At 50.6% G+C, this 24,708-nt stretch overlaps 1 protein-coding gene across 2 annotated transcripts in view; it reads right to left on the minus strand.

Moving 5' to 3' along the window:
* The window catches only part of SZT2 (SZT2, KICSTOR complex subunit), an 83,375-nt gene extending 58,690 nt beyond the window's left edge, over positions 1–24,685 (minus strand). The window contains exons 1-11 of one of the 2 annotated variants that reach the window (XM_027838184.1): positions 24,637–24,673; positions 24,285–24,410; positions 24,022–24,201; positions 23,569–23,739; positions 18,499–18,630; positions 18,090–18,228; positions 17,744–17,850; positions 17,267–17,477; positions 17,013–17,183; positions 16,653–16,887; positions 15,821–15,950 (exon numbers count right to left, since the gene is read on the minus strand). In XM_027838184.1, the coding sequence (XP_027693985.1) occupies positions 15,821–15,950; positions 16,653–16,887; positions 17,013–17,183; positions 17,267–17,477; positions 17,744–17,850; positions 18,090–18,228; positions 18,499–18,630; positions 23,569–23,739; positions 24,022–24,201; positions 24,285–24,410; positions 24,637–24,657 (1,623 nt within the window). In that variant the 5' untranslated portion in view covers positions 24,658–24,673. Of the gene's footprint in view, positions 1–15,820; positions 15,951–16,652; positions 16,888–17,012; positions 17,184–17,266; positions 17,478–17,743; positions 17,851–18,089; positions 18,229–18,498; positions 18,631–23,568; positions 23,740–24,021; positions 24,202–24,284; positions 24,411–24,636 lie in introns of both variants that reach the window. The other variant, XM_027838185.1, reaches the window with a different exon arrangement.
* Positions 24,686–24,708: the final 23 nt, after the last annotated feature.

A 24,708-nucleotide genomic window follows, 5' to 3' on the forward strand; every position in this document is an offset into this window, starting at 1 on the left:
GGCAAGAGTTAACTGTAGCTCTTACGGGCTCCAGGCCCAGATCTCTACCCAATGCATCACCAGCTGCCTTTACATAGGCCTCAATTCACTTCTGATCCCCTCCCTTCACCCCCACCCTGCAGGCCCCCAGGGCCCACGCTAGACAGAGGATATTTCCCCAGGAGAAGCAACGGGCTTTCTTTTTAGACTGGCTTAGATCCCTCTCCAAATTACTGGGAGAAAACAAAATGAAAACAATTCTAAAATTTTACTTCCTCCCACCTGCATCATGGGAATGACAAGACACTACCTACTTTTTACTTATTTATGGATAAATATATTTTATACAGCCTTATAGTCAACGGACACTCACAGAGGTGCCCTGGTGGAAAACACTTGGCCCCCAAAGCTAATAAACTGGGCATAGCCTTTGCCCATCACCAAGGGATCCCACTCCTGAGCCTGTATATGCCAAAAATATGAAAAGCAACTCTTTCTGGTGGAAGTGCCAGCCACAGGGGAATGACTGGACCAAGTGCAGCATAAGACTGTCCCAGGAAGTGAACTTGCCATAAAAAAGGATCAATGTGAGGAATTCAGAGACACATCCAGCAGCCAGCACCAAGTCAATGCCAAGCACTGTGCCAGACTACTGGAACAACCCCTGCTCTCTCCAAGCAGAGGCAGTGTGTACGTTTCCTAAGTATATACGAATGAAATACAAGGCAATCTCAGAGGGAAAGACCTACAGAGTCCCAGTGCCTCCTGGAGACAGCTCCAACTCAACACGTCTAAGGCAGAACTAGCTATTTCTTCCCCAAAACCCTCTCCTCCTCCAAACAAGAAGGGGGTGGAGCAAAAATGGTGGAGAAAAGGGAGCTCTCCCAAATTTCCCTCCAAACAACTTTCAATCATGCCTCAAAACAAATTGTGGAGGGGCAGAAACCACAAAAAGATGGAATGAAACAATTTTCCAGCCTAAAGTAACGTAGAAAGTCAGCAGGAAAGGTCTGTGGCACTGAGGTGAGAGTGGAGCACAATCCAGCACAGGCAACAGCTGGCAAGCCAGGCCGTGGGGGCAAGTGAGTCAGCAGTGGTGGCCTCTAGAGCTCTTGGCCCACAGATGATAGAGGGTCATAAAACTGGTGAGAAGATCATGGGGGCCCCTTCACAGACACTGGGTGCAGGGCTCTGTTGATAGGTTACCCATAAGTTGATCTGGATCACAGTGCTGGGTTGCAGTCCCAGGGTGAGAAGAAGCACTAGCACATACACACTCCTTGCGGCTGAAGGAGATCAGGGGACCCTGGTCACAGTTCCAGGGCAGAAAAGACCAGATAAGAGCACACAGACCAGAGCAAAGGGCAGGAGAGTAATAAACACACCTCTCCTTAGATCATACCATCTAGGGGAACTTACAGATGCCCAGAACTAGCACTGACAGCAGTTCCACAAAAAAACTTAAAGCTTGGGACAGTGGCCTTTCCACCCTGGGAGTAGAACCCAACTTTAACATAAAGTTAAAAGTCAAGAAATAGGCTAGAAAAATGAGCAAACAACAAAAAAAGAACCTGACTCCAGAAGGTTGGTGACAGGAGAGATCAAAACGCAAACTCAGAAGACAACGAAGTCAAAATTCCTATATACAAATCCTCAAAGAAAAACGTGAACTGTCTCAAGCTCAAAAAGAATTCCAGGAAGAGCTCCAAAAGGACTTTTAAAATCAAATAACAGAGGTAGAGGAAAAATTGGGAAAAGAAAGGACAGTGATGTAAGAAAATCATGAAAAAAGAGTCAATAGCTTGGTAAAACGAGGTACTAAAAAACACTGAATATAAATACTGAAAAAAAGAAAACAAAAAACACCTTAAAAAACAGAATAGGCCAAATGGTAAAAGAGGCACAAAAATCCACTTAAGAGAAGAATGCCTTAATAAGCAGAATTGGACAAATGAAAAAATGCATACAGAATTCGCTGAAGAAAAGAACACATTAAAAAGGAGAACTGGCCAAATGGAAAAGAAGGTGCAAAAGCTCACTGAAGAAAATAATTCCTTAAATATTAGAATTGGGCACGTGGAAGCTAGTAACTCCACGGGACATCAACAAGCAATAAAACAAAGTCAAAAGAATGAAAAAAATAGAAGAAAATGTGAAATATCTCATTGGAAAAACAACTGACCTGGAAAGCAGATCTAGCAGAGATAATTTAAGAATTATTGGACTATGGAGAAGCCAGGTGGTGCAGTGGTTAGAGCACCAGCCCTGGAGTCAGGAGGACCTGAGTTTAAGTGCGGCCTCAGACACTTGACACTAGCTGTGTGACCCTGGGCAAGTCACTTAACCCTGACTGCCTCACCAAAAAACAAACAAACAAACAAAACAAAACAAAACAAAAAGAATTACTGGACTACCTGAAACCCATGATAAAAAAAAAGAGCCTGAACATCATCTTTCAAGAAATTGTCATGAAAAAACTGCCCTGATATTCTAGAACCAGAGGGTAAAACAGAAATTGAAAGAATCCACTGATCAACTCCTGAAAGAGCTCTCAAAAATGAAAATTCCCTGGAATATTACAGACAAATTCCAGAGCTCCCAGAGCTCCCAGATCAAGAAGAAAATATTGCATGCAGTCAGAAAGAAACAGTTCAACTATCATGGAGCCATAGTTAGGATAACACAAGATTTAGCAGGTTCTACATTAAAGGAGCAGAGTGCTTGGAATAAGATACAAGAAGGCAAAGGAGCTAAAATTACAACCAAGAATCACCTACACAGCAAAGCTAAGTATAATCCTTCAGGGAGAAAAATGAACATTCAGTGAAATAGGAGACTTTCATGCATTTCTTATGAAAAGACTACAGCTGAACGGAAAATTTAACTTTCAATTCCGAGAGTCAAGAGCAGCATAAAAACATAAACATGAAAGAGAAATAAGGGATTCAATAAGGTTAAATTTTTTACATTCCTACATGGGAATCTTTTAAATCCTAACTACCCTGATAATGATAAAGTTCTTAGAAGGAGTATACATAGACAAAGGGAATGGGTGTGAATTGAGTATGATGGAATGATATCCACAAAAATAAAATTAAGGGATGAGAAAGTGGAATGTACTGGGAGAAGGGGAAAGGAAGAGGTAGAACAGGGTAAATTATTCCACATAAAAAGAGGTGTGAAAGAGCTTTTACAGTGGAGGGGAAGATGGGGGAGCACTTGAGTATTACTCTCATTGGAACTGGCTCAAAGAGGGAATAACATACACACTCAGATGGGGTATAGAAATCAATCTTATCCTGCAGGAAAGTAGGAGGGGAACAGGATGGAGGGAGAGAGGGCAACAGAAGGGAGCACAGATTAGGGGAGGTAGCAGTCAGAAGCGAAACACTTTCAAGGATGGACAGGGTGAAAGGAGAGACAGAACAGGATAAATGGGAAAAATAACATGGAGGGAAATAGTTAGCAATCATAACTGTGAAAAAATTTTGCAGCAAGTTTCTCTGATACAGGCCTCATTTCTCAAACATATATAGGAAACTGAGTCAACTACATAAGAACCCAATTACCCCATTGATAAATGGTCAAAGGATATGAACAGGCAGTTTTCAGATGAAGTAATCAAAGCTATTTATAGTCATATGAAAAATGTGCTAAAACACTACTGATTAGAGAAATGCAAATTAAAACAACTTTGAGGTACCACCCCACGCCTATCAGATTGGCTAATATGACAAAAAAGGAAAATGACAAATGTTGGAGATTTGGGAAAATTGAAACACTAATGCATTATTGGAGAAGTTGTGAACTGATTCAAACATTCTGGAAAGCAATTTGGAACTATGCCCAAAGGGCTATTACAAAACCATGTATGCGTTTTGACCTAGCAAGAACACTACTAAGTCTGTATCCCAAAGAGATTAAAAAACAAAAAGGAAAGAGACATATATGTATAAAAATATATAGCAAATAAATATATAGGAAATTTATAGTAGCTCTTTTTGTGGTAGCAAAAAAAAAAAAGGAAACTGAGGGGATGCCCATCAACCGGGGAATGTGACAGAATACTATTGTACTATAAGAAATGATGAAAAAAAAAGAAATGACAAGCAAGATGTCTCAGAATAATCTGGAAAGACTTACATGAACTGATGCAAAATGAAGTAAGCAGAACCAGAACACTGTGCACAGTAACAGCAATATTATATGAAGATCAACTCTGAATAACTTAGTTATTCTCAACAACACAATGATCTAAGACAATTCTGAAGGACATATGATGAACAATGCTATCCCCTTCCAGAGAAAAGAACCGATGGGAGTCTGAATGCAGATCGAAGCATACTTTCTTTTACTTTCTTTATTTTTCTTGAGGGGGAGGAGTGCGGTTCGGTCTGTTTTTGTTCAAAACATAACCAATATGGAAATGTGTTTTGCATGACTACATGTGTATAACCTATATCAAATTAATTACCTTCTCAATGAAGGGGAAAGGGAGGGAGAGAATTTGGAACTCGAAATTTTAAAAAATGAATATTAACAATTGTTTTTACATGTACTTGAGAAAAACAATAAAATATTAAATAGAGGAAAGAATTACTATCATCCTTCTGAAAGCCCTTGGCATTTATCTTGGATTCTTTCACCACTCAGCTCCAATCAGTTGCCAAAACTCATCTTTCTCCCACCACCTCTTTCTCTCTTTTTTTTGTTTTTGTTTTTGTTTTTGCTAGGCAATGGGGTTAAGCGACTTGCCCAGGGTCATACAGCTAGTGTTATGTGTCTGAGGTCACATTTGAACTCAGGTCCTCCTGAATCCAGGGCCGGTGCTCTATCCACTGCGCCACCTAGCTGCCCCATTTTTTTTTTTGTTTGTTTTTTCACCACCTCTTTCTCAATCCTTCTCCAGTCACACAGCTACCACCTTCGGTCAGACTCCTGTCACCTCCTGCCTAGATTTTTGCAATGGCCTCCTCACTAGTCTCCCTGACTCCTCTTCCCTACTCCTCCACATTGCTTCCAAAGCAGCACAGATCTGACTACGTCAATCTCCTACTTAATACACTCCAGTGGCTCCCTACTGCCTCTTGAATCAAATATGTATGCTTAGGTTAGCTATTAAATCCCTTCAGAACCTTGCCCTGACTTGTCTTTCCTGCCTTGTTGTACCTGACTGCTTCCCTGTCATGGTCTCAGTGATCCAGTCAAACTGGCTTTCTCCATATTCCTCACCAACAACACTCGACCTCCTCTCTCTTCCTTTGCCCTGGAGAACCCCCATCCCTGGAATGCACTCCCTCCTTGTCTCTGCTTCACAGAATCCCTTCCTTCTAGACCCACCTACCTGAAGCATCCCCTTCTATGTGAAATCATTTCCTGATCGTCTCCACCACCGGTGCCCTCTTTTCCAGACTAGCTTGTGTTTAACTTGGTATTAATTCACTCTATATTTATGCAGTATATATCTACATGTATCTGCATAGTCGCCACGCAAACAGTGATTGCTTTATTCACTATCTTTGTGCCCTCAGCACCTAAGACGGTGCCTGGCACAAAATGGGTACTTCATAAATGCTGATTAATTTTTCACGACCATTTCTACTTGCTCAATAAGCCTGAGTCCCAATGTGGCAGCTCCTCGGTCCTATTTGTTATGAAAATCTTTGCAGCTTTTCCTCTTTCGGTCTCACCCTGAAATGACCTCAGGAGGAGTGTGCTTAATTGTGCCACGTGCCAAGCTTTCTTTAAACTGGTTTTTTCCCGGCACTGCCTTCATGGTGTTTTATGAAGCACCACTGATCATCACCTACCAACGTCCTTCCCATAAGATTCTGAGTTGGGATAGCCTGCTTCCGCCATCCTCTCTCACATTTGGTCTTTTGTCATAGCCACTGCCTCATATTGGGTGAAACGCTGCAAAAAATTGTTATGCTTAGGGGGAATGTCCTTTCTTCAGTTCATTTTCCATTTTTTAGTGATAATAACCTCATTTCTATAGGTCAGATTAGAGTTGTTTTGCTCCCTTACTTTTCATTTTTCTTATTCTAGTTTCACACTAATTTTTAAGGGCAGCTAGGTGGCACCATAGTGCCTAGAGTGCTGGGCCTGGAGTCAGGAGGACCTGAGTTCAAACCTGGCTTCAGATTACTAGCTGTGTGACCCTGCGCAAGTCACTTACCCCTGTTTGCCTCAGTTTCCTCATCTATAAAAGAAGCTGGAGAAAGAAATGGCAAGCCACTCCAGTATCTTTGCCCCAAATGGGGTCATGAAGAGTTGGATGTGTCCGAAATGACTGAACAATTAATTTTTAACTCTGCCCTAACAAGTCAGTTATCTATCTACACACAAAAAAAGCTGATTTAAGGGGCAGCTAGATGGCGCAGTGGATAGAGCACCAGCCCTGAAGTCAGGAGGACCTGAGTTCAAATCCGGCCTCAGACCAAACACCTGATACCTACTAGCTGTGTGACCTTGGGCAAGTCACTTAACCCCAATTGCCTCACAAAAAAAAAAAAGAAGAAAAAAAAAAGCTGATTTAGCAATGACATCCAAGTCAGGAATATGTGGGTGCTTATCTGGTAAAATACAATAAATTTCATTTTTACGGTGTTACTTGGTATCATTTTCACAGGCTGAAGCAAAGGATAACAATCTTGGTGCTTGTCACATCCTGTCTCGCCTCTCCTTGGTTCAAGCCACATGGAGGGGAGGCTTCTGGGTGGTAGACATGTCTCTGACTCCTCCATTCTTTGTTCCTGACCCCCATTTTCTGCCGTTTGCTGTTGTTCTCACCTGTGCTGATCTTTGCATTGAAGTTACCAAAGTTATCAAAGAACATTTAATTCTTCACAATCATTCTCTACCTCTTCATGCTCTGCAACAGATGTTGGCACATAAACTAAAATGATCTTCCTGGTGGTCGTTTCCCAATAGTTATCGTGAGCAACACAACAGGAGATGAGTAAGCACCCCATGAGATGATGCCTCTCGCCTCTGGAGGCCCAATAAAACCAGCTCCACCAAGTGGCCATTGGCTTTACAAGCTGCCATTTTCTTCTGACTTCAATCATGGTCTAGACTGAGAACATTCAGTTCTTCCAGTGCTGCCTCCTTGCTGGCCTTGAACAAGAGCCTACCTCACACCGAGTGCTACGGTACAGTTCAGAGGTGGTCTGAATACACTGTCACTACTTTGTTTCATGGGTCCAAATGTCCACATGATTCACCTCCAGGTGGCTGACTTGCTGATGATAAGTCTCCCTATGTTAGTACGGCTGAGGCGAGGAAAGCTGCCACAGACTGAAGCAAATGAAAGTAATATTGAAGAGGCAACTGTACTCTCATTAATTAATTAATTGTAACTACCCCTTTGGTCCCAAGAACCAATGATGAAATATACCTTCCACTGCGGAGAGCCAGGAGGGACACTGAGTGTGCAATGTGGTGCACGCTCAGTTGTCAACGCTTCATCTGCTGGTTTTGTGTATCAGCTTTGTTTCATTACAAGAAACGGTATAAGATGGTGAGGGTGGAGCCCAAAGGGAAAGGAGTATCACGTAAAAAACTAGATGTACTCACCACTTAGTGAGGCTGCTCTTCTACTTTAGATAGCACCAATGTTTATGGAGTTTTTCCCTATCTTCAGCCTAAATCTGCTTCTTTGAAACTTTCCCCCATCTCTCCTGGTTCTGACCTCTGGGGTCAAACAGACAAAGTCTGATCCTTCCTCCACGGGACAGCTGCACGTAGTGGGAAAACAACTGAAACTCCCAAGTTTTCCTTCAAATGATCCACACATGGCAGAGATGCAGGTCTTTTGCCATCCCAGTCAGCTGCCCAGGACAGAGCACAATCCTCCTTATTCTGGAATCCAGGCCGTTGGCCTTTAGGAAGATGATTTTTTTGAACCCAGAGGTAAGATACTACATTTATCTCTACTGATTTTTCACCTTATTAGATTTCAACCTTATTAGATCCAGCCCGTCAGGATCTCTCGCTCTGTATGAGCGTCGTCATCTAGAGCTTTTTCCAAGTCACTGAGCAACGTGTGACAGAACAGGGAGTTAAACTCAGATCTGGGAGACATCCCACTAGAGACCTCCTTCAACGCTCAGGAGAGCTCAGTGACCCTACATGAGGTCTTTCTTTCCTTTCCTGATACACCCAATCTGCCAATATCTTGGCAAAAACCACCGAGTATCTATTTTCTCTTTCCCTATACGTGTTCACACTGTCTCCCTCAATGGTGTAAGCTCATGGACTCCTTTCCTTTTTGCTTTTGTATCCCTAGCACTGAGCATAGGGCCTGGCACACAGCAGGTGCTTAAGCAATGCTTGAATCCCTGCCACTGACTCATGAATGACTACTCGAAGTCTGGCCACTGAGCCAGCTCTGAACCTGTCCCATCACACTGTCCTGAGTCTACAATGTCCCACTATCTCCACAAGAATAGTAAGGGAGAACTTGCCAGAGCTCCGGGAAGCTCTGCCCCTGGCCTTGCCCTGCTCTCCCCTCAGTAACCCCATCACAGAAGGAAACAACGCTGGCTGATGCAGCTTGTGGCCAGCGCACTGGGAGGGCGACTTGTCCCAACACCAGCACTAACCACAGACCTCACATTACATCCCGGAATCCTGCCAGGAATCAAAGGCTGAGTCACTGCCTCATAGTTTCCAAACTCTCTTATGCATGTCCTTCTCCCTTCTGCTGCCCTTTTCCTGATTCCCACGATGGGGCGCAGCCATCACCCCCATATTGTCTTTCCCCTGGGCCAGGTTACCTGAATTCCTCCACGGCAACTCCGAGTTTAGATCCTGACGTTCTGAGCACCCTCTCCACCAGTTACTGTCTCATCTGCCCTAACAGCTGTCCACCTCCCAAGGGAGCGGACTGCTTCTTTTTTGTCCTGTTTTGTTTCTCTCACCAGCCTCAGCTCGTTCCGAACTTTAGCCTTACTCTCATGTTATCAGGGTACTTCGCATGCAGTGAGCACAATGCATTCATTCATCCATTGTCATAGTCATCCTCTGTTTCCTGCCTTTCCTTCCATTTTCTGTAGGTTGGTGGGAGAGTTCCATGGGCACCCACATTAGATCCTCCCTGTTGAAACTGTTTCACTTTGTGTCTTCAGACTCTGCTCCTGAGGCATTTTTCTTGCTCCTAGGCTGACCGCCCCTGAAGCATTCTACTCCATGGGGTCCTGTCTATCATTCCCCTGGACCCTTCAAAATCTGTTCTCCCCAAATCTAAGATGCCCGTCACACCATGCCCAGATTTCCTCTCCTATATCACAAACTCTAGGAAAGCGTGGTTACTTACTCACAAGGTAAGTGATTTCAATCCCTGGTAATGAGCCAGATCAGCTGAGCACCGGCCTTGGAGTAGGCCAGACCTGAGTGTGATGCCTGCATCAGGCTGACTAACTGTGGGTCCCTGGTTAAGTCAATCCACCTTCATCAGCCTCAGTTTCTTCATCTGTAACATGGGAATAATAACAGTACCTGCCTCCCAGGGTGGTTGTGAAGATCTAATGAGGTAACACCTATAACACACTTAGCAAACCTTAAAATACTACGTAAATGTTTGCTGTTATTATCAGCCACTGGATCCAAAACAAAATTCCTGATTCTTGTTTTTTTTGACTTTTGAAAGAAGAAATCACTGAGGCAAGTCATCCACACATCCACAAGCACTACTTAATAAGTGGCTGCTGCATGCCAGGCACCAGGCTCGGTGACAGGGAGGCTAAGAGACTCTGTTCTATCAGGGGAAACACCGCGGACAGAGACAAGCCGACACAGAACAGGCACAAGACCAATAAGAGATGGTTTCAGGAAGAAGGGCACTGGAGTTGAGGAGAGCAGGAGAGGCTCTAGGTAGAAGGTTGTGTTTGAGGCAGAAGGATGAAGGATGAAGACCAGAGATGAAATGTCACGGGTGGAACAGACCGATGTCTTCAGCATGGGAATGGGGAGAAAGGGTGAAGTGAAGAAGAGAAGAGAAGGTTTGAAACTGCTTCTGGGGAGCAGGATATGACATCAATTACAAGGGTTTGGGCTCCAAGAGATGTCAACAACTACTGATGTGACACACAGGACCAAAAGCCACTCCCCAATGGCAAGAGGTCAAAGGATGTGAACAAGCATCTCAAAGAACCGCACACATTCACAATCACATAAAAGGATGCCCCGAATCACTAATGAGAAGAGAAATGCAAATCAAAACAACCCTGAGGTTTTAGCTCACACCCAGCAAACTGGCAAAGATGACACAAGATGGGAAGAGTCAATGCTGGAAGGATTGTGGGAACTGAGGCACGCAGTGCATTGCTGGTAGAGCTGCAGCTCAGTACAGCCATTCTGGAAAGCAATCTGGAATCACGCAAACAGAACGATCCAGAAATTCTACCACTGGGCTTATGTCCCAAGGATCAACAGAAAATTCTCACAGAAACCAAAGTCTTTATAGCAGCACTTTCTGTGACAGCAAAGAATTGTGAAGAAAGCAGATGCTCATCCATTGGGGAATGGCTGAATCCATGGCGGCACAACAGAGAAGGGCAGGAAGCGTGGCCTGATGAATGGAGAGGCGGAGCCAAGAAGACAACGAGCACCGTGACGAGGACAACCACCTCCATCGTCCAATCAAACGCTGAGTGTGACAAATGACAGAGATCAAGCACAGCCTGATAGAAAAGAGATAGAAAAGAGAAGACTCCCCACCCCACTGGCGTGTCACACACACCTCAAAACTGCTGATATACTGCATAGGTCAGGGGCAGCTAGGTGGCACAGTGGATAGAGCACTGGCCCTGAAGTCAGGAGGACCCAAGCTCAAATCTGGCCTCAGACCCAACACTTGACACTTACTGGCTGTGCGACTCTGGGCAAGTCACTTAACCCCAATTGCCTAAAAATAAAATAATAATAAAAAGATATACTGCGTAGGTGTTCTCATTTTTTCCTTTTTGTTATTAAAAAATATTATTTGTTATATTGGAGGGTTCTCTGGAAGAGGAGAGATATTGATACAAAAAAAAAAGACATCAATAAAAACTTTTTAAAATTTAAAAAAAGGAAGAGGAGAGGTCCTATAGCCCACATCTATTCTGTCTGCGGGATCTCCCTCCTCCTGCTCCCACTCCCCTCAAAGTTCAGACCAGGCACGAAGCCCTTCTTCTCACAGGAAGTCCTTCCTGAACCCCCAGAGGCTAGGGAAAAAACCCAACTCTGCCTTTGAAAGGCAGCCTCAGAGCTAGGAGGACCTGAGTTCAAGTACCACCTCTGGCCCGCTGGCTGGGTGACCCTGTGGTTTTCTGAGACTAAGAAGGTGACAACTTGCGTGGGTGGAATGTTTTCTCACCTGGGAGCTCCAGGTGCCAATGACATCAGTCCTTGCCTCTATGCCTGTACATACTTCATACATGCACATGTACATGTATACATGGTGTTTTGCTAGATGGCATGCCCTGTATTTAGCAGTGCCTGGCAGGTAGCAGGCATCAACACTTGCAGGCTGTGGTCTTCCACAGTGGGGAACACCATCTTTTTTCTGAGGTGTCTGAAGCTAGACCCTGGACAGGGCAAGTTCCTGCCCTAAGTCACACCATGGCTGAGTTGCAGGACTGGCCTTGAAGTCACAGGATCTCTGATAGGGTCTGGGGCAAAGACCAATTAGGGCCACAAAAGGGCCTGCAGACATGCCCTGTGAATGCAGCTGAGAAATACACCCATAGCCCTTCAGGGCCAAGGCAAAGTGACCCCACCATTGGGGGTGAGGAATGAAGGGGAAAAGGCCCTCGTGTCCCTTGCTCAGGACAGAGCTGCCCAGTAAGCTGGGGCTGGGAGGCACACTTCTGTGCCGGCTCTGCAAGCCAGTTCACAGGCAACAGGGTTCCCGGGGCCAAGTTTCCAACACTTCCTTCCCTGGCAGGGAGCTGGCAGATTACCCAACGCTTCAGACCTGTCTGCAGCTGAAGCTCCTCACGTAGGGACAACTTCTGGCCCACTGAGGGACATGTCACTACTCGATGTGTTCTTGAAGCATTTTAAACATGAAATGAGTGCCATGATTGAGGAAGAGCTGCTAGGACAGCAACCGTAGCGCTGTTTGGAGGGTGCAGCCTCCTCTGGACGCTGGCCCAGGCCAGGTTCAGGCACGCGTCCTGGGAGGCCGGTCCCGCCCTAGCTCTCCGCTCTGCTGTGACATCTAAGAAGGGCAAACAATGAAGGCCTCACTGCTGACAAGTTGATGAAGGACCCTGCATCCAAGAAGGCGGCATGGTGGGAACTTGCGAGAAAACTTGCTGTGGCCTCCCCAAAGGGGCCTCAATTGTTTCCATCCCTGCTCTGGCCAAGGCTCCGGGGCCCTCCAGGGAGACAGGGAGCTCCCTGCATCTGTAATGTGGGGGACACCCCGCCCTTGAACTCACACTGTCCCTGTGCCTCCTCATTGTTCTACCTATGGTTGCCTTTCCTAATTGTGAAAACTTCCCAGGATCTCCAGAACTGCAGCCCCAGCCCGGGACAGCGAGCCACAGCAGGATGTAGGAGGGATAAGGGGCTTCAGAGCAGAAACAGGCCTCAGGCCAGGCGCAGGGAGGACGCACCTGAAAGAACCGGAGTGGTGGTAGCTATGCCAAGTCTGCCTGTGATCAGAAGTGACAAGAGCAGGGCCTGAAACCCCTTCCCTCCACTCAGAAGGCCAGGCCCCCATCACTTCTCCCTGGACCACGGCCACGGCTCTCCCCCCTCCAATCCATCCTTCACTAAGATTCCTGAGACACAGATCTCACGCCATTCCCCTCCTCAAAAATGATCCACGTCTCTCTCTTGTCTGGAGCACAAATACAGCTGGGAGCCCCAGCATCTCAGAGGCCTCAGCCAACCCAAACCTGAACAAGAATCCTCTCTACAAAGGAGAAGTCACCATGGGCTCAGGTGACTAATCTCCTAATCCATAAACTCTGACACCACACCCCATGCAGGCCTTGCTCAGGCCCAGTCTTCAAAAACTTTACATTCTATTGTAACGTGTAGGTACGAGAAGACACAAAATACATACAAGGCAACTTTCTGGGGACAGCTCCTGGCAGTTGGAGGACGAGGAAGAAACCTGGGATTCTAGGAAGCAGACAGGCAAGGTGAGGAAGAAGACTGCTCCAGGAAGGAGGGCTCTGGGCAAGCAAAGGAGCAACCGTGAGACGGCCAGGTGGCCGGGACTGTAGAGGCAGGAAGGGGAGTCATGCATTATAAAGCTGGAAAGGTAGCCTCGGGGCAGGCCATGGCCACAGAGGTAGCAGGGAGCCACTGGAGTTTAGTGAGCAAGGTCAGCCCTGCACTTTAGGAAAATGTCTTTGACACTGTGAGGAGGGTAGACTGGAGTGGGAGGAGATTCACGACCAGAAAATTTTCGAGTTGGAAGAGGTTTCCCTTAGCTATCACCTAGTCCAACCCATTCTAGAAAGGAATCCCTTCTAAAACATGACCCAGGATGGGGAGCTCACTCCCTCCAGACGACGACCAGGCTCGTTTCCAGCACTCATTGTTAGGAAGTTTATCCTGGTACTGAGTCGCAATCAGGCGATTTGCCGACTCCTCTTGTGGCTCCTGGTTTGTCCTCTGGGACCACACAGAACAAGGCTGAGCCCTCATTCCCACTCTTCTCCCTTCCAGGCCCTTACCCACGCTGACTGGCCCCTCTGGACACTGGATCACTGTGCTCCTGGAAGCCTGGCCTCTCTTGGTGTAGCCCCAGACTAAATGCACTTTCTTGGCTGCAACACCCCACTACTACCTCATGCTCAGCTTGCAGTCCACTCAAACCCTCAGATTCTTTTCAAAGCAACTGCTCTCTACCCACGCCTCTCCCATCCTCTACTTGTAAAGACAAATTTCTGTCCAGAAGTGCAAGACTTTACCTAATACTGAACCTCATCTTCAAAGGTTCCAGCCAATGGTCCACACGGTCATACTCCTTCGGGACCGTGACTCTGTCCCCCCTGCAGTAGCTCCCCCTCCCCATGAGGGGTCACTTGCAGATGGAATGAGCTGCTCGACATCTATGCCTTTACCCTCTGTGTCACTGACTAAAATGTGAACCACGTATTAAACACCCGGCCTCTGTTCACGCTGGGCCTCGGGTCCATCCCTTCATGCCTGACCTCAGGGGCCCGGTAACTTCTAAGATCTGTGGCCCCTCCCAGCCCCAGACACGACGGTGAAGGGTCAAAGCTCAGAGCTCACAGTCCACATCTGCTGACTCGGGGCCAAGGGTCTTTCTACAACGTTCAGTCAGTAAAACCATTCCTCAGGACAACGACATAAGCCCCAAGTAAGCTTTGTGCCCAGCGCCATCTGCTCTGCCAGGTCCTGCCTGGTGAAGCCAGGTTGGTTCCTGTGCCATATGCATATGCTCCCTCCAGTGATGCCACCCAGAGTTTCACAATTTGAACCCACCTCACTGTCTACAGGTGACAAAATCCCCTTTTCCTTTTTTGCGGAAAACAGGAACACTCACTCACCTTTCTCCAGTCCTAAGAAGCTGTCCTCTGCCTTTCAGAAGTCACAGCTGCTGGGGAGCGAGCTCCCCCAGGGTGGGGCCAGAACACAGCGGGTTCTCCACTTGTCTCTCTAGTCCCTGTCAGCAGCCCAAGCAGTAAGGAGCGGCCTGGCCCTCTCTCTGTCCCATCTGCCTAAGCAGTGTCCAGCCCCTTCCCAAGAAACCTATGGGCTGTCCTAAGTTCAGATTCCATCCTGGAAGGACGGGTTTCCTCTCTCATCTTCCTCCTGGTGCTGGCTGGCTCTTGCTTCCACCTTCTAGAGAGGTTTTAAGAATCTAAGCAGACAAGGAAGCACCCTGGGCATCCCTTTCTCTTCTTGGTTCTGGAAGCCTTCCCCAGCTGAGCTCCAGACTAGCTGCCCTCTCTAACCCCCCTTCTTGGTCTTCACTTCCATCCAGGCAGTACCAGCTGGCCCCCCTCCCACTCCTGCCTGGCAGTCCTAAGCAGCCCCCAAAGGTCCTCGCAGCAGCCACCTCCTACGCAGACCCTGCCCTGACGTACGCTGTTGGCGCCGTCCCCTTCCTCCAGAGAGCAGTACTGGATAAGCCCCAGCAGAACACCAGCTCCTTGGCAGAAGAGACAGTCTGATCTAGCCTCGGGGTCCCTAGGAGCCAGCATAGGGCCTGGTACACAGCAGACAACTAATAAGCATTTATTGAATTGAACCGAACTGCTTTGGGAGTGCCTGAGCTATGCCTACTACAGTCAACTGAGAATCAAGTGTAGATCCGAGGCCCAGGCCGGGGTGACGCCCTCCTTTGGAGGCCTGTGGGTTAGTTCTCAGGTTCTCAGCAAAATTGCTTTCTTTCCCAGAAATGCCCATCTTGTCTAGACTGACCTGACTGGAAAGAGCATTTTCCCAGGCAGTTTCCGCAGACTGTGGAGAAGAGTAGGCTCGAAGCTGACCTGGGCTTGAAAGCCATGGAGGGAAGGCTGGCGGTAGCTGCTCAAGCCTCCCTCCCTGGGATGCAAACCAAATACTGGGCTTAGATCCTAAAGGGATCGAGCTGAGCCCCCAACAACCCAGAGCGGGCCACCCTCGACTACTGGCATTTTTGAAGCTCCCTGGTGGGTCCTTCAGTCAGTTTCCTCTCAGTTTTCAAAGGCACACAACTCAGAACAAGGAGCTTCCTTCCCCTAGATCTGGGCCTAGTTGGGGCCACACATTAGCCTTGGGGAAGGGCCTGAGGGCTTAGAGGCAGCATTGAGGGCTCGGGCCCAGGGACAAGGCCTCAGAGGGGCACCCCAGGAAAGCCAAAGGAGTGGCAAGGGTAACTTACCGGGGTGGTGGAGCCAGGTGGGATATAGAAGAGAGGAACTCCACTCTTGGTGCTGTCAGGAAGTGTGAAATGCTCTGGGACAGAGGAGAAAGCCTGCAGGTGCGCCAGCATCTGGTCTGTCTGGTTAATGCTGCAACAGAATGAGGCCATTTCTCCCCCAAACACAACAGGCTCCAACTAAGGCATCACCACAGCAGATGTGGTGGCTGGCTAGACGTGGCCCCAGGGGGAGGGGAGAAGGGGAGATAGTTCCCAAGGCTCAGGCCAAGTGCCGCCCTGATCTCACCCTGACACCCCTAGTCTCTCTCCCCTAGAAAATAGAGCCTGTTTTTGCAGAGCTGAGCCCAGGCAGACCCCAAGGTCACTCTGCTTGACTGAAACAGCTCCCTGCGAAGATACCAATGATATCTTAATTGAAGCGACCTTTTTTCTATCCTCATTCTCCTTGACCTCTCTGCGGCCTCTGACACCATAGATCACTCTTTCCTGTCTTGGTTTTCAGGACGCTCCCCTCGCCCCGGTCCTGGTTCTCCTCTTCCCTCGCTGACCGCGCCTTCTCCATCTCCTCTGCTGGATCCTCCTCCACACCATGCCCTGTCACCTTGGGTGTCCCCCAAGGCACTGTCCTGGGCCCCCTTCTCTGCTCCATCAGACTGTGAGCCTTCCTGCCTCTCTTTGTCTTTGAATCACTTAGTGCAGTACCTGGCACACAGCAGGCACTTAAAAAGTTTCCTGAGTGCTGGATGAGATAAGGCTGCTTGGGGGGGCAGGTCACACAGAGGGCTGAGAAGCGTGACTTGGGAGGGGCGCTCCAGCAGCCCAGGGGGCTCACCTCTGTAGCGTGTTCCAGAAGCGGCGGATGACGTGGGTACGGTAGAGGGAGCGGATGGGCTGCCGCAGGGCACAGGACACATCGTGCAGGATGTCATAGCCTCCCTCCATGGTCACCTCCACCCACGTGCCCCGAGGACCTGCACACTCCAGGGGCCAGGGGGCCAGGGCTACATACTCAATCCTCATGTTGTGCTTCCACAGCAGCACCAGCTTCACTTCCAAGTGGGAGCCCCCTTTGGGGGAGGGGAGCAGAGTCAGCCAGAGGGGAAGGCTCAGGCCCTCCCCGCCCCAAGCCCAGGCCCGGAGCCCTTCACCGACCCACACTTCCCCTGGCCGGGACAGCTGGCAGGATGCCCACCTTTGGCCAGGGTGACCTCACGGACACTGTAGCCCTCCCTCAGTCGCACAGAAACAGTGCTGACCAGGTCCGCGGGCACCTCCTTCTCCGCGTGTTTCTTCCGCCGCAGTGCCAGGGCAGGGTTGCTGCTCGCTGACACCAGATGTTCATTAAATAGTCGGTGTTGGGAGCCTGGGGAAGGAGCAGGGCAGGGAGTCAGGGCTGGGCCTTCCCCTGGGCCGGCCCCCCCTCAGCCCTGCCTGTCTCCTCCTTACCACAGTAATACTCAGGATTCAGGGCCTCTCCACTGTGCAGGAAAGAATAGAGCAGAAATGCCCGGTGGTAGACAGTCAGTCCGAGGTTGCCGGGCTCAGGTTCAGGACACGTGGAGAGGTAGGAACCAAAGGTTGCCATGGCCATGAACTTCATCAGCTCAACGTTAGGCACGTGACCAAAGCTACAGTCATAGGAGTACACGCCCCCCACCTGGGGAGAGGCAGGGGTCACGCTGGAGGGGGCAGGAGCCTGAGAACAAGGGCCAAAAGGCCCACCCCAAGCCTCCACAGATGGAATAGGATGCTTTGAGGTTGGAGGCCACCTGCAGAGATGTCATGGATTGAATTGATGCCCTGGGCAAGGGATTGGATAAGAGAGGGGAGCCCCAGGTGAGTGATGGCAGGTGGGAGGGGCTGAGGAGGGCCCAGGGAAGGCACTCCAGGCCAAGCCACTCCCGGTGCCCCTGCACAACATACCTGCACAAAGGAGCACGCCACAGTGCCGCTTCGTAGCTGATTGAGCAGCGTCTCACAGACTGCGACATCAGGGACGCTGGTCACGCCATCAGTGATCACAATGATACCTGGGGAGGGGGCAGCAGAGTCAGCCCCCGTGAGTGGCTAAGCCAAGGCCCCAAGTCAAGCTCAGCTCTGAGAACCCCTCATCACCAGAGCCACGGAGCAGTCCAGTGATCCACAGGTACCCAGGCTGTGCCCCTCAGGTATAAAGATCCCTCCACCCACATCCCATGTCCCTGAGAGCCCAGGACTCCCATCCCAGGCCAACCCATCGTGTCCCATCCCTCCCCCGGTGTCCGCTAACCAGCACTGGAGTTAGATGGCAAAAGCTGCAGAGCCAGAATGCCTTGGCGGATCATACTGACGAGGCCAATGTCAGCCGTCACCATGGAGACCCCTGCTGAGCCAGAGGGCCGGTCCTGGCTCAAATGGGATGTGTCCACCTAAGCCCAGGCCAATGAGAGTCGCTATTACTGCTCCTTGCCTATGCACAGCAGCCCAAACTGACAGCTCAGTCCTGCCTGATCAAGTCCATAGCCCAGAGTGCCATCCCCACCACCAGTATGCCTGCACTGTACCCCAGGGGTGCAGAGGTAACCAGCCTATGACCATATGCTTGAGTTGTACCCTGGGGACACAGGAACCCAGTCTATGCCCCCATGCCTAGACTGTGACCCAGCAGCAGCAGTAGCAGCCAGTTCCTGCCCACGTACCTGGCTCCGGGGCTCATACTGCTGCTGTAGTGTGGCAGCCACCTTGTTCTCAAAGACACAGAGCTGGGCATAAACCTGCTGCAGGAAGGCCTCTCGCCGAGAAGGTTCCAAGAGATAGCCCTGAACCAACACCTGGCAGGGAGGCAGGGGGCTCAGAAGGACTTCGGGACGACGCTTTCTCCACCCAGCAACCCTCCCCCTGAGAATGGCAGCGATGTCCCCCGGAAACCGTCACTAAACATGCCCAGCTATGGCCACCACTCCTTCTACGATGAGGAACTCCAGGCCCTTCCCCATGCTGGCCGCCTTCCTCTGGACCCTCTCCAGTTCATTCATGTCCTTATTGAAATGGAACCCAAATGAGGTCACTCTAGCCTCCAGGGCCGCAAAGTGGCAGCAGGGGATTGAGTGCTGGACCTCGAGTGAGGAACACCTGAGTTCTAATCTGGGCTCAGATACTTCCTAGCTTTGTGACCCTAGGCAAGTCACTTAATCTGATTTCCTCAGTTATCTCACCTATAAAATGGGAATCATAACAGTCCCTGTCTCCTCCCAGGGTGGTTGTGAGGATCAAAGAAGATATTTGTAAAACATCCCACACAATGCCTGGCACACATTAGGTGCTACATAAATGCTCATTCCTCTTATTCTCTCAGGGAGGAGAGGAGTAGAGAGAATGCTCAGAGACCTGGGCTGAACATTTCCTAGCATCATATGGCTCTGAGGGGACCACAGGCAAGGGTCTTCACCTCTATAAGCCTCAGTTTCCCCAAGGGTAAAAAGGGATCAATAATGCCCAGAACTCCTCCCTCACAACGTGGCAGTGAGTCTCAAGAGATCGCCCACACTTGCTAAATCACTTAATCCTAGCCAGCTATCAGAGTCACTCTAGTAGTGTGTGTGCTTGGGGTCCCTGGGGCTGAGACACACGCCCTTCCTCCCTCCTCACCTACTACCCTATGTTGGGCACTGACACAATAAAAGCCAAGTTTATCACATGTTTTAATACGTATAAAATAAATCCTCTTTCATTCTGAATGTGGCCCCAAATACGAGTCTTTAGACATACAAAGGAGAAGGGAAAGAGGGTTGTCCATGAAACTGTGATTCTCTAAAAAGCCCGAGATACATTCTGCATCCACTTTCATGCAGACACACGTCCCCATCATGCCGGGAGCTCCCGGAGGATGAGGACCATGGGACTGGGTCTTGGCGTCCCCAGTGCCTAGCACCCAGAAAGTCCTTTGTAAATTCCGGTGGAGTGATTGCTGCCGAAAGAGGCAAAGGATTCAGAATAAAAACGGAGGTTTGGGAAGTGAGCAGCTGATTAAGGTGGGGATTTCAATTCAAAAGCACAGCTCCCTGCCACAGGTAGAGAGCCCCAAAAAGGCCAGTCCTCACAAATCCAGCCAAAAGCACTTTAAAGTGAAAAGGAAAGTGGAGGGAAGAAACGGACAGTCTCTGTTTATCCATGAACCACAGCAGCGATGATGAAGGCAATGGGAAGAGATGATCCAGTCCCGATCCTGGCACACGTGGCCTCTGAGGGCCCTGGGGTGCCCCATCCTGGGCAGCAGCCATGACTTGGGAGTGCAGGTCCACGACTGCAGTGTGGCTGGGGGAGGGGCAGGAGAGGGAGTACAAGCACCACTGAGCGTTAGATGCTAAGAAAGCAAACTCCTGTGAGGAGAGCTCGGAGCCAGAGGACAGTATTTCAGCAAAGACCACGGGCAGAGAGAGCAGTGATTCGGTCACAGGAAGGGACCACAGACCGCCGGGACAGAAGGAGGAAACAACGGCAAACCTTGCCCAGAAGGTAGAGGAGTCGCTACCTGGGAGAATCAGATCCTGGGTCTGATTCTCACCTGATAGCTGGGTTTGGGGTCAGAGGACTTGAATTCAAAAGCACCTGTGTGACCTGGGATAAGTCACTGCCCCAATCTGGGCCTCAGTTCTGAGGTCCTTCCCAGGTAGATCTAGAATGACAAGCAGGTTGCAGCAAATGGCCACTTGGATCTGTGCAAGAAAAGGAAGGGACGGACGTCCAGCAACAGTCAGACACGTCCCTACATTTTAGGGGAGCCCCTTCCAAAGAGCAAATTCCACAGAGAAAGCCAGTCTGTGAGGGATGAGAATCTCAGGAACGAAATTCCAAGACACAAAGAGGAAAAATGCAACGTGGATGAACAGAGACAAGCGTGAACGGCTCGCCGCGGCTCCACGGCCACAGCCTGCTGCTTCCCCAAACAAGCTCTTCGGCACGGTGCAGCAGAGACAGGAGGACGGGACAGAGGACACCGACAAAGCTGAGCTGGCAGCCCTCCGAGGATGGGGAGCTCACCCCTGTGCACTGTGGGACATTGATGGCAGGGAGGGAGTCTGTCCCAACACGGAGTTCCTGGGTCCATCCTTACAGGCCAAGCAGTGAGAGCTGCTCCCTCGTCCACAGGCAGGACAGTGATCCCTCAAATAATGGGCCACTGACAACTTCAGCATGGCCAGAATCTTGCTTATCTTTTCAAAAAACAATCGTAGAAGAGAAAAGAAGGAAAACGGCGTGGGTGAGAAAGATGGGGGGCCCTGGTGGGCTGTCAGCAGTTCGCCACAGAAGCACCCAAAGTGAACTCAAAGTTGGTCGAAGTTAAGAGGGGAGGTGGCCACAGCCAGCACTCGAGACTGGCACTGTACCTGAGGGAGGCCGTGACACGGGGAGCAAAACCGAGGCAGGGAGAGGACCGCAGACACTTTCTCCTCGGTCCAGGAAGCAGCTGGGGTGGGAAGAGGAGGAGTGAGCACAGGAGAGCTGGAGACTGGCTCCAGTCAGCCCCCAGGAGCAAAGACAGAAGCAAAACTTGCAGGAAGCAGAATTTAGCTTGATGTCAACAAGCATGTCCCAACACTTGGCTCCCATCCACGCTCCTCAGATAAGGCGGCTTTCCAAGAGCCACGCTGGTCTCCTAACTGCCAAATCTCAGCTCCTGGCCGCTCACACACCGGCTGGGTCCTCTCCCTCCCCAGGGTCCTGGCACTGCTCTCAGGGCTCTCTGCTGAGCTCTCTTCACCTGGGAAGCACAGCTTGACCCCAGGCGCCGTCTTCGCTTCGCTCCCTACACTGCCCTTCTCGGCCTCACCAGCCCCCTCGATTTTACTACTGTTTCTATGCTGATGACCCTCCAGGCTCCATCTCTTTGGAGCGCCAGATGCAGACCCCTGCCTGCACCTTCTGCAGGTCTCTGGAGCACGATCTGTGCCGCCAGCCATCCTTCCTGACTTGCCCAGGTCACCAGCATCTCCCCAGTTGATAAAGTTCACATCCTCAGCCATCCTTGCCAACTCCCCCGAGCCAACCAGTCGCCAAATTGTGTCGATTCACCCTCCCTGGCCCCCTGTCGTGGGCACTGCAAGAGCCAGCAGAGCAAACCCTGTGGCCCAGCAGCCTCCTCCTTGGGCTCCGTCGCCAGCCTTTCCTTCTTCCATCCACTTCTGTCACAGCAGCCAAAGGGATCCTCTTCAGTAGTCACTCTTAACCTTCCCTGCTGCCTCCCCCCTCCAGAGTTTCCTGATCCTCATGACAAAACTCAAACTCCTTTTGCCATTTAAAGCCCTTCACAGCCCAGCTTGAGGACTGATTCCACATCACTTCCCATCGGGCCTCCTTGCTGTTACCCATCCACAAGCACTCATCTTCTGTGTCCCACCTCCATGCCTTTGGACAGGCTGTGACTCATCCTAAGCATGCTCTCCTTTCTGACCTGGGCCTTTTGGAACCCTGCCTGTCTTCAAGACTCAGCTCAAGTCTCATCTCCTTTACGCAGCTTTTCCTGACTCCCTTGGCTAGATCCCCTTGCACACGGCAGGTGCTTAATAAGTGCTGGGGGCAGGGCTCACCCCCTCACTGGATGGTAACTTGCCTGGGGGGCTGAGGGAAGGCTTTGTTCAGATCTGGTTGGATCAGATGCTTCAGACTGCCTGATTCTGGATGAGTCAGGGCATGGGGTCCCACCATGCAGTAAGGACAGTGGACTTGCCACAACAGAGTGGGTGCAAAGGGATGTGGGGGGTCACGTGGTCAGGGGAATGCCTGGAGCCAGGGCCCCTGGCTACAGTCACTGAAGCATAACTGTGCAAGCCCAGGCCAAAAGCAAGATGTCACAATAGCTAGTTTTTAAAGTATAGAATTTAGACCCAGCAATATCACTATTAGGTCTGTATCCCAAATAGATTTTTTTTAAAAAGGAAAAGGACCTGTATTTACAAAAGTATTTATAGCAACTCATTTTGTAGTGGGAACGAATTAGAAATTGAGGAAATATCCATCAACTGGGAAATGACTAAACAGTTTGTGGTATGTGATTGTGATGGAATACTGGGGTGCTATAAGAAATGATGGGCAGCATACCTTCAGAAAAAACTTAGAAAGACTTCCATGAACTGATGCAAGGTGAAATGAGCAAAACCAGAACATTGTACACAGTAACAGCAATATCCTAAGATGACCCACTTTGAATGATTTAGCTATTCTCAGCAGTACAAGAATCCAAGACCATTCTGATAGACTTATGATGAAAAATGGTATCCACCCCCACAGAACTGATGGGCTCATGGAGTCCTAATGCAGATTGAGAATACTTTTAAACTTTAAAAATAAATAAATAAAACATAGAATTTAGAATATGGCACTTAAAAGCACTCTAAATATATTATCTCGTTTGATCCTCAAAACCACCCTGCGAAGCTGGTGTTGTTATTAACCACGTTCTTTCTAAAAGTGAGGCCGTGGAGGCTGAGAGGGTGAGTTACTTGCCAGGGTCACAGGGCTAAGAAGTGTCTGAGGTGGGATTGGAACTCAGAGTCTCCTGACTCCAAGCTCATCAGGTCCCTGGGCACGGTTGGGGGCGGGGGACTATACTGAAGACAGCACTAAGACCCCTCTGCCTAGATGCATGATGGACTCTGGAGTCAGGAAACTCTGACTTTAAATCCTACCTCAGACTCTAGGTGCTGACAAAAGAGCCTTGTGCACTAATGGTCAGGCCGAGGGGAAGTGTAGATGTGGCTGCCCTTCCCTACCTGGTGGGACTGCAGGCCAATGATGGAAGAATAGGCTTGAATGGTCACATAGATCTCTGGCTGGAAGGTGATGGAGGAGCCCGGGACTCGGAAGGGTCGGAGCAGCCCCTCCAGGCATCGGGAAAGGGCCCTGAACACCTCATCAAAGAGAATCTCTCCTGTGGAGTCATCCTGGGGGGTAGGGGAGAGGTCAGAGAAATGGTCTGGCCAGACCCAGAGCGGGCAGGAGGTCTGGCAGACCCCATGGGGAGGGCAGGGGGGTTGTCAGCGCCGCCACGGTGGGGGGGGTGTCAGTGTCCCCCGGAGAGGGCGGGGAAGGGGGGCTGGCAGACCCCATGGGGAGGGCAGTGGGGGGGGGGGTGGCAGCGCCCCGGCGGGGGGGGGCGGGGAAGGGGGGCGGGCAGCCCCCATGGGGGAGGGCAGGGGGGGCTGGCGGGGCCCGGGGCGCCTCACCACGATGCCCGTGGACGGGCTCAGGTCCAGCTCGATGACGAAGCGGTAGCGCCACGCCAGGAAAGTAACGCGCGTGGACGGCACCAGCAGCAGGGCCCGGCCCGGCGGCCCCAGCGGCTCGTCCGGCTGCCAGCCCGGCGGCAGGACGCTGAGCACGGCCAGCTCGGGCTCGGAGCGCAGCTGCGGGGGGCGGGGGGGAGGGTCAGGGCGCCGCGAGGGGGGGCTGCCCCGGGCCCCCCGCCCCGCCCCACTCCCGCACTCACCAGCTCCTCCGGGGAAGCCGCCCGGACCGGCTGGCGGAGGTGGTTCAGAAACCAGGCCAGGCGCACGTTGCGGGAGATGCGGTGGCCCTTGCGCATGAGCAGGAAAACCTGCGCGGCCTCCTCCACCTGCATGGGGAGCTCAGCCCTCAGAGACGCGCCGCCCCCGGGGGGCTCACGGCGGGGCAGGGGAGGGGAAGGTTTGCGGACTGACTGCGGGACTGACGAAGGCGGCGGCGCGGGGGCCAGCTCCCCGAGCGAGGACCCAGGGGCCTGGAGCGCCGAGCCCAGGCTCGGGCCGGGCCCCGCACCCTGCTCCCAAGCCCCCTCCCCGGACCACCCACCCCATCCTTACCTCGGCCGGCTCCGCCGCCATGGCTGTCAGATTCCGGGGTGACCTTTGACCCGCCGTGACCCGGAAGCGCTC

This window comes from Vombatus ursinus, unplaced genomic scaffold (genome assembly GCF_900497805.2).
Source record: "Vombatus ursinus unplaced genomic scaffold, bare-nosed wombat genome assembly UNPS02014825.1, whole genome shotgun sequence".
Lineage (NCBI taxonomy): Eukaryota > Metazoa > Chordata > Mammalia > Diprotodontia > Vombatidae > Vombatus > Vombatus ursinus.